The 17,887-nt window shown below is 39.2% G+C and overlaps 1 protein-coding gene across 1 annotated transcript in view; it reads right to left on the reverse strand.

Annotated features, from left to right (window-relative positions):
* The window catches only part of tmeff2a (transmembrane protein with EGF-like and two follistatin-like domains 2a), a 147,129-nt gene that overhangs the window by 74,215 nt on the left and 55,027 nt on the right, over positions 1 to 17,887 (reverse strand). The window contains exon 4 of the mRNA XM_020462258.2: positions 5,408 to 5,434. Within this exon, the coding sequence (XP_020317847.1) occupies positions 5,408 to 5,434 (27 nt within the window). The remainder of the gene's footprint in view (positions 1 to 5,407; positions 5,435 to 17,887) is intronic.

A 17,887-nucleotide genomic window follows, 5' to 3' on the forward strand; every position in this document is an offset into this window, starting at 1 on the left:
TACAGACACCTCTCTTCCGGCCAAATACATTCTGTTCCCAGATATCCAGCGAAAGATAGCCCCATCCACCCCGCAGGTTTACATTTATTGTGATTAGTCTTGTACTGGAGGCATTTTTTAAATTAGCTATATTGTACAAATGAGCTTTTAGGTCTGAATTTAAAGTTACCGGTACCCCCTGTACATAGCCTCGATATTGTTATGTAATTTTATTGTGTCACTTTATTTTTGTTATTTTTTTTTACTTTGGTAAATATTTTCTTAACTCTATTTCTTGAACTTTATTGTTGGTTAAGGGCTTGTAAGAGAGCATTGTACTTGGCGCATGTGACAAATACAATTTGATTTGATTTTGAGTGTGATCCTGTATACAGCAGTGAGTAACTTGCTAAGCCCATGGTGTGTCATTACAGTATGTATTGACTATGGGAGATCAATTGAAATTGAATTCATATTTGGGTATCACACTTAATTCAAATGAATGGAGTGGAGGCGAATCCATATCGATGTGGTTTCTGAATGATAATTTTATAAATCCTTTAGTTCAACTATGGCATTTCAATTAACTTAAATGCAATGTTTGTCCCGCAATTATTCAACCCACACATCAGACACAATACTCATATGTCCACATGTGCACACACACAAACGCATACACACACAAGCATGTGCTAACACACACACACAAGCATGTGCCAATACACACAAGCATGTGCTAACACACACACTCACACACACACACACACACACACACACACACTTTATACACACAGCATAAAGATTGGGCTACAAGAGGCCATAATATGAACTATACATTACAGGTACTATTTTACCAAAAAAAGTTTACTCAGCTTCTTACAAAGGCCGAAAGAGAGGAAGAATTGTAAGAGAATAGAGTGAAAGAGGAGAGGAAAGAGAAAGACAAAGAAAAAGAGGGAGAGAGAGAGACATGGAGAAAACCTTTTAAATACTGATAACTAGGTTAATAGACCGCTGCATTGGTCCCTATCAACCAGTGTTCTGAAAGGGCATCTGTAGTGATGAAGGAGTTTTTCACCGTTTAAATAGTTTCTCAATGAACCTAATAAATTGGAGGATGCTCTTTCTAGCACGATTAAGTACCTTTTGCTATGTGGACAGAGGTGGTTGGAAAATGTGGTAACAATAATACCACGATACCACAAAGTTGAAAGGTTCTTTATCCTAGACCTGGGGGGGACCCAAAGGGGTGTATGTTTTTGTTCTAGCCCACAACTAACGTGAATACCCCAAAGCTTTATGTGTCATAGCTCTACAAATAGCCAAACCGATCCCTCTGCCTAATCCCTAAGCCATTGTTGATCTAGGATCCTTGAGGATGTGATATGACAGCCAATTTTTGTCTTCAGTCTTTTTAGAGGACTCTATCAACTGTCCACTTGAGAAGCCCCTGATAATATTGTAGTGTATTTTTTTCACCATCTCTACATTTATGTGCTATCAGACTAGTACGGTAGAGTCTTAGGGCTAAGTTAAGAGAAAAAATAAATGAACGGTGATGGCAGGTGGTACTTGGATTTAAAAAAAGCACAGATAGCATTTTAAAAAAGTGGCAATATTTCTAGAATAAAGTGCCACTATTTCCAAAATAAACTCAACATCTTTATAATAAAGTTGACATTTTGAGAATAAATTCACAGGTATATATTTCAAGATTAAAGTATATGATTTGGTTATTAATTGCGTCTCCCTGGCTCCCTGTTGCTGTGCGTGTCACCATTGAAATTCCAGAGTTAGATGACTGGTGAAACTATACTTTGGAATTGGTTTTAGTAACAAGGAAATCCTTGCTCTTTTAGCACGTAATAACCATATGATAATAAGTATTACTGTAGGACCTGGAAGAGTTTGTGCCGCAGATTGGAGGAACCACAGAAGGAGGAACCACACAGACTTGGATGAGGTATTTCATCCAAATCTGTGTGGTTACATATAGGGAACAACAATAAAAATGCAACACACAACAATTTCAATGATTTTACTGTTACAGTTCCTATAAGGAAATCAGTCAATTGAAATAAATAAATTAGGCCCACCCACTTGGGATCCATGCCCGGCCAATCGGAATTAGTTTTCCCCTACAAAAGGGCTTTATTACAGCCAGAAAAACTCCTCAGTTTCATCAGGTGTCTGGGTGGCTCTTAGATGATCCCACTGGTGAAGAAGCCGGATGTTGATGCCCTGGGCTGGCGTGGTTACACATGGTCGGCAGTTGTGAGGCTGGTTGGACGTACTGCCAAATTCTCTAAAACAACGTTGAAGGGGGCTTATGGTAGAGAAATTAACATAAAATTATCTGGCAACAGCTCTGGTGGACAATCCCGCAGTCAGCCTGCCAATTGCATGCTCCCTTAACTTGAGACATCTGTGGAATTGTGTTGTGTAACAAAACTGCACATTTTAGAGTGGCCTTTTATTGTCCCCATCACAAGGTGCACCTGTGTAATGATCATGCTGTTCAATCAACTTCTTGATATGCCACACATGTCAGGTGGATGGATTATCTTGGCAAAGGTTCACTAACAGGGATGTAAACAAATTTGTGCACAACATTTGAGAAATAAGCTTTATGTGCATATGCAAAAATTCTGGGATCTTTTATTTCAGCTCATGAAACATGGGACCAATACTTTACATGTTCCATTTATATTTTTGTTCAGTATACATAGGTAGAAACAGGTGGGTTGTATGTGTATGCAGGTGTGTGGGGTGGGGGAGATGTAATACAGGCATCACTGTGCTGCGCTGTGCACACACGCGCATGCTCACACACACACGGTATCCCCAAAGCAATACCATTCTAACGGCCATGGAATGTTGTCAGAATGCAAAGAGACATGAGTTGCGTGCATCAGTCCCTGTCATGGTGCCCTTCGAATTTGCTACAATGTTATCCTCAGTCCCTTGTGTATGCCAACACTTTGCATAGTATCTTGGAGAGTAACAGCTAGCCCAGAAGACTATATGTCGAAACCGAAAGGGTAAATTACAAATGTGTGTGTAATTGCATGGTGTTTTATGTACACTTCAAATAAAGTAGTCTCATAGGCCATGCTTATTATCTTGTGAATGTACGTCACGGATTGCGTGGAAAAGGATCACGAATCCCTGTTGGGCTCAAGGGCTGCACCCAAACCCCTGTCATGGACCTTGCACTTGCATAGCCACAGGGCAGGGGGGTAGGGGTTTGGTTAAAGCCCCATCTGAGACAGTAATTTAACCTAACATGTCTAAACACTACCCTCTATAATAAGGTGAACAAGTGGTAGCCTAAGTTTGTGGGATAGCTGAGACAAATAGCCTTTAACAGAGACGATGCCCCTGTTTTGGGATAACCTATGCATCCTTTGGTACTCCCATCCTTGAAGACATCCCCGATATATGGATAGTGAAAGGAGATATTATACTAGGCTACCAACAGAGTCATGTCAGTGATTATTTCTTCATAGCCTAAATAGCCTATTATTGATTTAATAGGTCTATATTTAAATAAATGATTATTTCAATAAAGGGAGCATCCAGCCATGAATATATTCAAACAGTGCCTACGATTAGCTGCTTTGCGCATGCAGGAGTGGTCCTTGGGTTGCCTCTCCTCCCACAGACGTTTGCATAAAATCCCTGCTTCATTGTTTATTCCTCCCACAGACGTTGGATAGGCCTATAATTTACTTTCACTTGCCCACTGTACGATATATATTTGCCTTAGCACTACACAGCTGATTAAAATAATCAAAACTTGATGATGAGTTGGTTATTTGAAGGAACTCCCCTCATCTTGTTGTCTAGGTCTTAATTGAAAGGCACCTAAAAACCCACAGACACTCGGCCCTCCGTGGAATGAGTTTTACACCCCTCAGTGATCGGTTTGAGTAATGACTACAAGATATATTTTGTGCAATAGGTTTTCTCAAAAGTTTTGAGTAATGACAGCACATTGGGGTTTACAGTGTGTGTGTGTCCAAATCTCCTTATCTATATTTCACCTGACTACCATAAATAAACAGCTCTGAGATTCATTGTCGGCCATTAAAAGACATTCAAATTTTATTGGGAGCTGTTCTTGTGTTTGTGCCTCTGTACTACTCTAACCCCATTTTATAACTGTCTTTACCCATAAACTGCCATATTTTCTCTATCCCTTCTTCCTGCCATCCTCCCCTTTCTATTATTTCTCCATCTATCTCTACCTCCTCCTTATCATTGTCAACCCTCCCTCCATCTTATTCTATCACTCTACCTCCATTCTCACTCTCTGCCTCCTGCTTCCTCCCTTTCTTTATCTCTCTTCCTCATCTCTATGATAATTTCTGTCCTATTTCTCTGGTTGACCTCCCACCCTCTTCATTTCCGCTTCTCTCTGTCTCTCTCTCATTTGGAGGTCCATAGGCAGAGTGCAATCTGTTTATCATATCTGGCTCCGGGATACTTGTTATTCCTCCATCCACATGCACTAATGAATGGACAAACCCACATACACACACAGGAACACACACATGTTTGCATGAACAAACGAGAGCGCACAAACACATGCACGCACGCAAACACACAAATCAACATACATGAGCGAAACAAAATCCAGCTACAAGAATTACATCTCTTTAGCACAGATACACACAAGCATGTACGCTCGTACCTACACCTTTCCTGTCACCTACTCAAAAGCTTCCCATTCCTTTCTACTTTTATCCCAGATCTGCCACCATACAGGTAATAACAGCAACATTAGGAGGAGGAGTGTGAAGAGAGGGGTAAAGAGAGAGAGAGTGGGTGACGGAGAGAGAGGGCTATAGAGAGAAAGAGAGTTAGGGGGATGAGAGAGAGATGGAGAGGAAGAGGAAGCAAGCAACACACTCCAGAAAAGGGACTAATTTCCTGTTTCTCTCACCAGGCTCTGTGACCATAGCTGCATCCCAAATGCCAAATGGCAACATGTTCCACTACTTAGGCCCTGGTCAAATGTAGTGCACTATATAGGGAATAGGGTGTCATTTGCATGGTACAGGGGTTTGCTAAGCATGTTAGAGTGTTCTTACTGTTTACATGCATGATTATTTAGTTATTGCATGGTGTGTGTGTCAGGATGTGTCTGCATGTCTGAGAGAATACAAACAAATGTTTGTGTTTGTGTGTGTGTGTGTTTATGTTCTAGAGCGCGTTTGTTCATTTGTCCATGCAGTGTGTTTATTGAGCGCGTGCGTGCATGTTTGTGAATATGCATTCGTTCCCCATCTGAATATGTTATGTGAAAGCTCACTTCCAAGTAGTGTGCCAGTCAGGTTTCTAAGCAAGGAGAATGAGTACAGAAACAACAGTAATATAAGGGAAAATGAAAACTAATGAAGAGAAAAGAGTAGAGCGATCTTACCGTCATCTCCCGAGCCTGACCCGGCATCTGTGAGAGAGAGAGAGAGTGAGAAAGAGGGGTAGAGAGAGAGAGAGATAAAGAGGGAGAGAATGAGAGAATTAAAGACAACATCTGAGAATGGTTTGTGACAACAGATGAACCAAGCCTCCTGCTTAACAACTATTGTGTGTGTGCATTGGTTAATCACAACCTCACAATCACAAAATTATATCACAACCTCACAATCACAAGATTATATCTTCCAATCTATCACCGTCTTTGTATATGTTTGCTCAATATGGTTGTGTGGTATATCATTCCATCTGCATGCCCATTCGAATCCTGCTGCATCCTTGTAAAGCATCCTCCAAGAAATCTAGCTTACAATGTTGTTTAGTGATATGCCTCTGAAAGGGATACTGATTGCCACTTATTGGAGCTGCTGCAGTGGTGACATGAGAAGCAGCAGCCCACTATACTAAACCAACTAGGGGAGAAAGCAGACATTCACTCCCACCATGATCATTATGCACCAAACAGGAGAAAATGGTCTGAAACAGGGAAGCAGTACCTGGACTTATCCAATAAGAAACGTTCATTTTCATATAATGTTGCAAATGGTTAAATAATGTTTGTTACAGTGTGCCTTAATGAACATGACCCACGTTTCCTTTGTAAAGCTAGAGGCAAACCTGATAAGCCTAAAAACGAGGACCCCTAGTTAACCATCTTTATTCTTTACCGTAAACCTTACGACTGTCTGTCAATGAGTGAAAAGGATAAAGACTAATACTTTAGAGAATCATTATTGTTTTATTTTTTAATTTCACCTTTTTTTAACAATGAGATCCTATTGAGATAAAGACTACATTTTACTGGGGAGGAGAGGAACACCAGGGGAAAGTTATTAACCTTGCTGTGTCTCAGACACCTAAGGCTATGTTGCATTACTCTCATTCTATCACACAAACGCACGGACTGACACACTAACACACACACTTAAAATGTACTATTTGAGAATGCATATATACTGATAAAAACAGAAAATGTAAGAGGGAGAAAGAGCAGAGAGACTCGCCGTGTCCAAATATCTGTACTTGCATTCAGAATAATAATCCGTTACATGTAACCGATTACAGAGAAAATGTATCTGTAATCACTTACTAATGCTGAGCAATTAAACAAAATGTGGGTTATTTTTTGTTTTTTACCAACTAATTGACTCATGTCTGTTCAATTATTTGAATTCCATTTCTTTCAATTTTTTTCTGTGAGCTCAATTTCGCATTTTCTCTAGAAATACTGTAAATGAGATCAAACCCGAACTGTGCGATCTAGTAGGGAGTTGTAGTTTCCATCAGGCCAATATTCGACAGATTTGTGCAGAAAATGTGGTTAACCCACACTGCCTTCAAACCAAGGCACTCTGTCTGCTAATTATTTATAGGCTATGTGTCAACTTGTCAATTTCAAATGATTTTCTAAAAAGTTATATTTTGGAAAGTATTTAGACACCTAGATTTTTTTTTATTTTTTATTATGAAATATCACATTTACATACAGTATTTAGACCCTTTACTCAGTACTTTGTTGAAACACCTTTGGCAGTGATTACAGCCTCGAGTCTTCTAGGGTATGACGCTACAAGCTTGGCACACCTGTATTTGAGGAGTTTCTCCCATTCTTCTCTGCAGATCCTCTCAAGCTTTGTCAGGTTGGATTGGGAGCGTTGCTACACAGCTATTTTCAGGCCTCTCCAGAGATGTTCGATCGGGTTCAAGTCCGGGCTCTGGCTGGGCCACTCAAAGACATTCAGAGACTTGTTCAGAAGCCAATCCGGCGCTGTCTTGACTGTGTGCTTAGGGTCGTTGTCCTGGTGGCAGGTGAACCTTTGCCCCAGTCTGAGGCCCTGAGCGCTCTGGAGCAGGTTTTTATAAAGGATCTCTCTGTACTTTTCATCTTTCCCTTGATCCAATCTCGTCTCCCAGTCACTCCCGCTGAAAAACATCCCCACATCACGATACTACCACCACCATGCTTCACCGTAGGGATGGTGCCAGGTTTCCTCCAGACGTGACACTTGGCATTCAGGCCAAAGAGTTCAATCATGGATTCATCAGACCAGAGAATCTTGATTTTCATGGCCTGAGAGTCCTTTTAGATGCCTTTTGCAAACTCCAAGCGGGCTGTCATGTGCATTTTACTGAGGAGTGGATTCTGTCTGGCCACTCTACCATAAAGGCCTGATTGGTGGAATGCTGCAAAGATGCTGCAAAGATGGTTGTCTTTCTGGAAGGTTCTACATTGTATATCTCCACAGAGGGACTCTGGAGCTCTGTCAGAGTGACCATCGGGCTCTTGGTCACCTCTGTGACCAAGGCCCTTCTCCCCGATTGCTATAGGTTATCTACAGTATGTAAACTCTAACATTGATTTATATTGCAATAGATGTCGTTCACTTGTGACCGACTGGCTCGATTCAGACTTATTTAGCAAAATTTGAAATTGTGTTTTTTACATTGGATAAAAGTAGAGACATGAAAAGTGAATATCATACACTACAGTTGAGAACAATGGGAAAGTAATTCTGCTTGGAAAGTTGATAAACTTGTAACCTTGAATGTTTTGGTATACATGCAGGAGAGCTCTTCTTTGTCTACACCCATTTAGCATCGTTCAAACCCTCTTAAGCCTTAGCTCCACTCATCTCTTTAAGGATTTACATGTGAGGCCATGTGTTAACCTCTAGCGTCGAGCAATCCCGTATCCGGGAGCGTAATTATAGCCTCAAGCTCAATACCATAACGCAATGTTAACTATTCATGAAAATCGCAAATGAAAGAAATATATTCACTCACAAGCTTAGCCTTTTGTTAACAACACTGTCATCTCAGATTTTCAAATTATGCTTTTCAACCATAGCTACACAAGCATTTGTGTAAGAGTATTGATAGCTAGCATAGCATTAAGCCTAGCATTCAGCAGGCAACATTTTCACAAAAACAAGAAACGCATTCAAATAAAATAATTTACCTTTGAAGAACTTCGGATGTTTTCAATGAGGAATCTCTCAGTTAGATAGCAAATGTTCATTTTTTCCAAAAATATTATTTGTGTAGGAGAAATCGCTCCGTTTTGTTCATCACGTTTGGCGAAGAAAATAATCCGAAAATGAGGTCTCTACAACACCGAACTTTTTACCAAATGAACTCCATAATATCGACAGAAACATGGCAAACGTTGTTTAGAATCAATCCTCAAGGTGTTTTTCACATATCTATTCGATGATAAATCATTCGTGGCAGTTGGGTTTCTCCTCGAAGCAAACGAAAAATACACGCAGCTGGAGATTACGCAATAATTGCAACGGAGGACACCAAGCGGCCACCTGGTAGATGTAGTCTCTTAAGGTCAATCTTCCAATGATTTGCCTACAAATACGTCACAATGCTGTCGACACCTTGGGGAAACGACAGAAAGTCTAAGCTCATTCGTGACCCATACACAGCCATATAAGGAGACATTGGAACACAGCGCATTCAAAATCTGGGGCACTTCCTGTATGAAATTTCATCTTGGTTTCGCCTTGTAGCATTAGTTCTGTGGCACTCACAGACAATATCTTTGCAGTTTTGGAAACGTCAGAGTGTTTTCTTTCCAAAGCTGTCAATTATATGCATAGTCGAGCATCTTTTCGTGACAAAATATCTTGTTTAAAACGGGAACGTTTTTTTATCCATAAATTAAAAGAGCGCCCCCTATATCCAAGAATTTAAACAGTGAGTACAGTTGTGTACTAAACAACCAAAGATTTCAAGACTAAAGTATGGTTTATACTGCGTCTATTGACATGTCAGTATACAGTTGTCATTCATTATTACATGAAAATAAACTCACAACAAGATCATTATTTACAGGTTAATGGCGAGCTAATTACAGAAAATAACTTACGGTTGTGAGTGTGATGAAATAAAAGCAGGGCATTCTACCGGAGAATTTTAGAATTTAGACACTGTCTCATTGGCCTAATGTTATATCCTAAATTGAATTTGCTGCAGGTCATGTTGTTATTGACAAAAACGTCTCTGGTAAACAAACACTATTTCAAATAAAATGGTACCGTGAAATGGTTACCTGCATAGTAGAGTCTTTTGTTTAGACATGTAGCTAGATAGCTAGATAAACAATGGACCATAATACCAACTCATAACATTACTACCCTGCATGAATCTACAGGTAGCTAAACACTAACCAACTAGGTTCAAAATAAGAAATGTATAATTTCCGAAAATGTAGCTAGCTACAGTGTCTTGCAAAAGTATTCATCCCCGTTGGCGTTTTTCCTATTTTGTTGTATTTCAGCCTGTCAATGAAACCGATTTTTATTTGGTCTTCATGTAATGGACATACACAAAATAGTCCAAATTGGTGAAAAAATTTAACTTACTTCAAAATTTAAAAATAAAACGGCAAAGTGGTGGATGCATATGTATTCACCCCCTTTGCTATGAAGTCCCTAAATAAGATCTGGTGCAACCAATTACCTTCAGAAGTCACATACTGTAATTAGTTAGATTGCACACAGGTGGACTTTATTTAAGTGTCACATGATCTAAGTATATATACACCTGTTCTGAAAGGCCCCAGAGTCTGCAATCCCACTAAGCAAGGGGCACAACCAAGCAAGCGGAACTATGAAGACCAAGGAGCTCTCGAAACAGGTCAGGGACAAAGTTGTAGAGAAGTACCGATCAGGGTTGGGACATTAAAAAATATCAGAAACTTTGAACATCCCACGGAGCACCATTAAATCCATTATTTAAAAAATATGGCACCACAACAAACCTGCCAAGAGAGGGCTGCCCACCAAAACTAACAGACCAGGCAAGGAGGTCATTAATCAGAGAGGAAACAAAGGGACCAAAGATAACCCTGAAGGAGCTGCAAAGCTCCACAGCGGAGATTGGAGTATCTGTGGTGCCATTAAAAAATATGGCACCACAACAAACCTGCCAAGAGAGGGCTGCCCACCAAAACTAACAGACCAGGCAAGGAGGTCATTAAGATTGGAGTATCTGTCCATAGGACTGCTTTAAGCCGTACACTCCACAGAGCTGGGCTTTACAGAAGAATGGCCAGAAAAAAAAATAAGCAAACACTTTGGCATGTGGGAGACTCCCCAAAGATATGGAAGAAGGTACTCTGGTCAGATGAGACTAAAATTGACTAAAAGGATTACCTACACATACTGAGAAGCTCATTATAGACAGAATCGTGCTACATGGCAGACCAATCTAAACTCATCTCTCAGCATGTCCAGCCCACCCATTATCTCAGCCAATCATGGCTAGCGGGAAGGTTCCATTCTTTTTCTGTGGCTAAACCAATTTTATTTACAGATCCCAAAATTCCATTACTGATTACAATTTTGGATTATAACATTTTGACTGTAACCTGAGAGAGAGAGAGATGCATGGGGGCTGAGGGATGGATATTGGCCACATTTCAAGCAACCAACTGTATTAAACCACTTACCATTCCATGTAAAAGCAAAGTATGCATTTTAACGGGCTATTTCTGCGGCCCACAGTTCTCATTATTATTTCTGGCTGAGACCAGATGGATAGCCCAGGACATGAACCAGAAGCAAAGATATAATGGCATCTACACGCATGTACAAACGAATCAAATCACCCTCATCCATATGCATGCATGGCATGCACTTGAATGAATTAAATCATTACAGAAATGTGTGTGAACACACATATACAAATGCATACAAGCACACACAGGAACATACACATGCATGTAAACCCACACACATGCACACACACAGGTTTTGCAATCTGTTTTCTTTTCACATTCCTGTCCATTTCTGTGGATCAACAATTTGATCACTCATGCTATTACACCGTGCAGCTTAATAAATTATTTTTGATTAAAAAGATGGGTAAAACTTTACAATTCACGCAGGTTAACTAAATATGGTCACAGACTGCTGTCTTTCACCAGACAGATGGGACTACTGAAGAGAGGTTACAGTGACTCCACACATTTTCCTTCGATTTCTGGGATTATGCATCTTCTCAGTCAACCAAACATATGGCTCAATGAGCTGTGACTGCCTAAGCAGCCCTAAAAGCAATGCTTTATTTGAGCCACTGGAACAGGATCCATAACCTCTCAATTTTGGATGCCTGCATTACAGAAACTATTTGCTATCCGGTACCTTTCATGGTATGAAACCATTTTTATTGTTTACAATGGAAAATTCTAATAAGAACGGAGATAAATCAAGTTTACTCCTCATTAATTATCCTACCCTTCAAAAAATCTTAGAAGAAAAATAGAACCTTATTTACCTTATTTACACAGTACCAGTCAAACGTTTGGACACATACTCATTCAAGGGTTTTTATTTATTTGTACTATTTTCTACATTGTAGAATAATAGTGAAGACATCAACACTGTGAAATAACACATATGGAATCAGGTAGTAACAAAAAAAAGTGTTAAACAAATCAATATATGTTATTTCAGAATCATTTAAAAAAAATGTTTAACACATTTGCAAAATGTTCTAAAAACCTGCTTTCACTGTCATTATGGAGTATTGTGTGTAGATTGATGAAGAAAATTTATTATTTAATCAATTTTAGAATAAGGCTGTAACGTAACAAAAATGTGGAGAAGTCAAGGAGTCTGAATACTTGGTGGTGGCCTGTCAACCTGAATGCTGGCCTAGAGCACAGGCAGGAACACATCTGCAGTTTGATAGGAACAGACAGACTGTAGCCCACTTAAGTCACAAAATGGAAAACCAACAGAAATCAGGTTAGAAACATCGATATTGATCTGTTTTCACAACAAAACGAATTTCATTAAACTGATGAGAGCCCCTCTCTCTGCATGCTTGAGAAAGGAATAAAGGAGAGAGGAAGGAGGCGATGGAAACGCTCACGGTGAGATTCGGTAAGGTAAATATTTAATAAACATTGTAACAATGTTGTCACTTTCCCTCAATAGCACCTGCCTTCGGCCATGTTGGAAAAAAACTTGTTCACCTATGGGGAAATTAACTCAGTTTTCACTGTTCCATGTGGCTATGGTAATGGTTAACTGCACTCCACAGTGCAGCACCACCCCTCAATCTGATGGAGTAACAGTAGCATCCCATGCCTATCAACTACCATTAACTCTCTGTTAGCTCACTGTTAGCCTAGCACTAGCTTGGTAAATACCAGTTTATCCATAATCTAGAGGTAAACAAACAATCTTTTCCTCAATTCTATTGGTATACAAAACTTGATTGAAAACATTATTTAACTTTCAATTCCTATTACTAACAACTCAAAGAACTTCCAATGATTTGTTTTCCAACTTTGTTTAATTTGGAAATTACAGAGCTCTACCTGTCACGATCGTCGTAAGAACATTCGGACAAAAGCGCAGCGTGATATGGGTTCCACATGTTTATTTAATGAAATGCACACAAAAAAAAACAATACAGGAACGCCCAAACCGTGATGCAAATGAATTGCTCACAGGCACACATAAACAAGATCCCACAAAACACAGTGGGGAAATGGCTGCCTAAATATGATCCCCAATCAGAGACAACGATAAACAGGTGTCTCTGATTGGGAACCATACCAGGCCAACATAGAAATTAACAACCTAGATTACCCACCCTAGTCACACCCCAACCTAACCAAAATAGAGAATAAAAAGGCTCTCTATGGTCAGGGCATGACACTACCACGCGGTTGAGAAGTCAAGGGACTGATTTCGATTTTGACCAAATTATGGTATTTTTGTGTCCAAACATGAATATTCAATTACATTGAAATTAATGCATTTTCAGGTTGTGTATACTACAATCCCACTGGGCACAGACACCAGTTCAATGTCGAGTTTTGATTGACATTTGGTTGAGTTGTCAACTAACGTGAATTCAATGTGAAATCAACATAAAACGTCACTATGTAATCGGATTTAGATTAAACGTTGGGTGAAAAAAAGACTAAATGCCCTTACGTTGATGACTTTTAGCAAACCCAATCAGTTTTGCACATTGATTTATTGTCATCATATAGATTTTTGAAATGACATGTAAACAATGTTGATTCAACCAGTTTTTGCCCAGTGTGATTTCCCCAAAATGTTTTTCTTGAATTTCAAATGATCTAGGTTCTTCCATCATATTACTCACATGTACAGACAACATTTTTAGATAATAAATTAAAAAGTGCCGTTTTTATTACTATTATAACATTAAACTGCAGAAACCCAAAAGGATACTACTGATGTAAATTGATGTAGGAGGGCTGTCAAAACATGCTATAACAGCCTGTTGAAAATAGGGTTAAAAGGTTAAGAAATAAAAGATGATACAACTTGAAGGCTAAATTATAGATAAGAGTCATGTTGTAAATCATAAACACTGCAAAACCAGGGCTGGAACATTTTAAGCAACTTTTATACATGGTCTTCTTCCTTACAGAAACTCTACAGAGTTTCTTGGTAAAACAGTACTTAAAAAAAACACCTCAAATATCAGAAGTACACAGTGGTGCCCTAAAGAAATGCATTTGAGTACATGCCTCAGTAGCATGGTAGCATGACTACGAACCTTGGCGCTGTATCCTTTTGTTTGCCATTTGGCAGAGACATCAGATCCCGACGTCTGGCCTTTCGGCCTTGGCTCTGGTCACACAGGGCTGCTGGGAGGACAGAGCCCTGCTGTCACACGGCTGTCAGACGTGTTTACAGAGGTAAACAACAACAAGGAGCCGGGCTGTGTTGTCAACATGTAGGCTAGTGTACTGATGGAGGCCAGACCTGTTTACATGTAAACACAGGTGTTCATGGAGATAGCGTAGCCTATCAGAGAACAGAGATGCCTGGATACTAGACGGGGTGTGAACCATCCAAATCAGATGCTGTTAAGATATGCCTGGACATACAGTATCACATTTGTCCAGGCATATCTTAAACATACAAACATATCACATTCTCATTCACTGACAGTCCATTCCAGAGTTTAACATGAGTCCTACTTTATCATGAACAATTTAAGCACAAAGGAAACCATATGGGGGAACATATCGGCATGGTATCCATATACATCCATCACACCGTGTGATGTTTTCTCTAGAGGTAGTGAAGAAGATGGAGAGAGTAAGTAGGCAGATGAAGGATTGAGTGACACTCTTATTTAAGCCATGAAAGGAACTACCCACTGTGCACACCACATCATTTCAAAGTGGAGAATTGGGAAATATTTGGTTGATAAGTTGATCAATGAGATTATAAACTATTTTCACCCACTCAAAAATACAGTCAAAAATGTGTTGAATTCCCAATGTCATTTCACTGTGCTGTCAACCATTTAAAAGAACAAAGTTAAAATGGGGTACAATTTAGATATTTTTTTAACAGATATTAATCTTATCACTGTACTTCATCTACTAGCACAACCAAAATGACCTGGACTGCAATTAAGATAATTTAAGTACAGTGGTTCAAGTGGTCATTGCCGTTTCAGATCATGTGCAGATTATTAATCCAATTGTGAAGATCTTCACAGACCTGCAACATTCGCATGCTACTTTAGCATTTATTGTTACAGTAACCTCAAAATGTGGCCAAGGATGTGTAACTAATTTTAAAGTTGAATAAATATTGTTACATTCGTTTGTAAAATAGCCTTAACTATTTACATATTACAAGGGTAAAATTGAAATGTGCTTAGTTGACAACACAACCAAATATCAACATTTAAGGAACTGTATACAATTCATGAATATTTCCAATCTTTAACTTTTATTTTTGGTTGAGATCGAGACCTAAATGCAACATATCATTTGTTAACTAATCATAAGTTAATTAATAGGACTAAATCAAACCAAATCAAACTTTAACTTGAACTTTAAATACAATTAGATTTGATTTAGTCATATTCTTTAACTTAGATATTTGGTTGCGCTGAATCCAACATTAGATTTTGATAGCAACAGGGAATCTACTAAGTGGAGATTTGTCAACAATCATTCTCACAATACCACACTGGTGACAAATATCAAAGCTAAGCGGGGCTGGGTTTGCAACCCTGGAAAGGAGACAAACGGGTACCTATAGATGGATCAGTAGGAGGTGCTGCTCAGCCTATTGTTTTTTTCTTTTGGAGGATATTACGTTGAAGTTCTGATGTTATTTCAAAATTACAAATTCAACAGATATCATAAGGTTTGTCAATATGGAACATTGGTAAATATAATGACATAATCCTGTGGTTGAAATTTCACCCACAAACAACAGTGTACGTTTATGACTTTTTTCAAATCCAATGTACTTTCCACATAGATTCCACGTCGCAGTACGTTGACAATTTATGTTGAAACAATGTTGGTTTAACCAGTTTGTGCCCAGTGGGTAGTAGACTGGAAATGGGAAAGAAACATCCTATTCCTGTGTTCATTCTGTAACTGCTTCGTTTCCAACAGGGATGTCCAACACCAGTCTTTGAAAGGTACTGTGTGCAGGCTTTTTCTCCAGCCCAACACTCGGGGTGGCAGGTAGCCTAGAGTGGTTAGAGCGTTGCCCAGTAACCAAAGGTTGCTAGATGAAATACCCGAGCTGACAAGGTAAAAACCTGTATTTCTTCCTTAACAAGGCAGTTAACCCACTGTTCCTAGGCCGTCATTGTAAATAAGAATTTGTTCTTAACTGACTTGCCTAGTTAAATATACAGTTGAAGTCGGAAGTTTACATACACTTCAGTTGGAGTCATTAAAACTTTTCAACCACTACATAAATGTCTTGTTCACAAACTATAGTTTTGGCAAGTAAGTTAGGACATCTACTTTGTGCATGACACAAGTAATTTTTCCAGCAGTGCCTCTTTGCTTGACATCATGGCAAAATCAAAAGAAATCAGCCAAGACGTCAGAAAGAAAATTGTAGACCTCCACAAGTCTGGTTCATCCTTGGGAGCAATTTCTAAATGTCTGAAGGTACCACGTTCATCTGTACAAACAATAGTCTGCAAGTATAAACACCATGGGACCACACAGCCGTCATAAAGCTCAGGAAGGAGACGTGTTCTGTCTCCTAGAGATGAATGTACTTTGGTGCGAAAAGTGCAAATCACACGCCCATTGGAAATCTTAAAGCAGCAGACAAATCCTTTTTACCTTTAGTGTTTGGGACTGGAATGTCTGTGTGGGCCTTATGGAGAATCTACCTCAGTAAATGGAATTTGGTACATTATATTTCTTCAGCCAAAATGTTGGTAACAATGATAGATGGAATATGAAAATGAAGGTCGATTTTGTGATGTCATTGAGAGTGAAATGATGACGTTGTAACTTGAAGAGTTTTCATTATATGTACATGTACATATGTACAATATTTTTTAACAAACTGTGATTCAAGTTGTCTAAACAAGATCATTGTAAATTCTGATACCTTGCCTTGTAACTACCTACACCACAGGGAACCCAGAGAGTGTGTCATAAAGATGGGAATGTCCCTTTCTACCCTGGGGTATAAAACATGTGAGTTAAGAATTTACATAGCAGACTAAGTTGAGGAAGAGGACAAAGGAACATTTGAACAATCAATGCTACGATTGATTACTGAATCTAAGAAGGTGAATTCAAGAAGGACCAACCGGTTATTCTTTTCATGTCATCGGTTGTCTACATGGCCCTCCTATCCAAGCTGGGAACGTCGACACAGCTGATTAGCCCCCTAAGAAGACCACTCTCACAGAACGAGTCAAAGGGGAAACAGACAACCAAGAGAAAGGACATTGTGACATCGTGTGGACAATCAGAGACTTACACTCGATAACAAAGGAGACGCAGCCATCGAAAGTACAGGGCATCGACCAAACTTAAGCGGAACTCGGCCCACGAAGAGATACCCAACGGAGATCTTCAACATGTAAATACATGCATTATAGTTCTGACCCATAAATGTTGCAGTTCGGGGCAAGGTGTTCGGGTTAAACTAAGCATAGTTTACAAATGTATGCAAGTGTGCTTTTCTCTCATGCACTTTCTCTCTCTCTCTTGCTTTCTTTAAATATCCATCTTGTGTAACACGTGTCATATTGTGTTTGGTGAGCTAGGGACCTGTTTCCATTGTATTAAGTTCTAACCAATAACCTAGACTGTTTGTGTATCTTATGTTATCATTTAGCTTGTTGGTAAATAAATAATCAACTAAATTTGTGTGGTACAGAATGATTTAATGAGACCCAGGTATGTGCAGATTTACGAATTATGCAATGTTCAGAATGAGACTGATGAGGAAATGAATTAATTAGTGACTGTCATGAAATCGATATTCTGATATTTTTTGAGTGAAATTCGGGACACGGTCACTCAATAAACAAACTTTTCCCGTGGTGCCCCAGGTTACTGAGTTAATGGTTACAGGATTAATTTAATCACGTAATTATAAACATAGTTCATTATTAGATAAATAGCATG

Source organism: Oncorhynchus kisutch, linkage group LG26 (genome assembly GCF_002021735.2).
Source record: "Oncorhynchus kisutch isolate 150728-3 linkage group LG26, Okis_V2, whole genome shotgun sequence".
Classification (NCBI taxonomy): domain Eukaryota; kingdom Metazoa; phylum Chordata; class Actinopteri; order Salmoniformes; family Salmonidae; genus Oncorhynchus; species Oncorhynchus kisutch.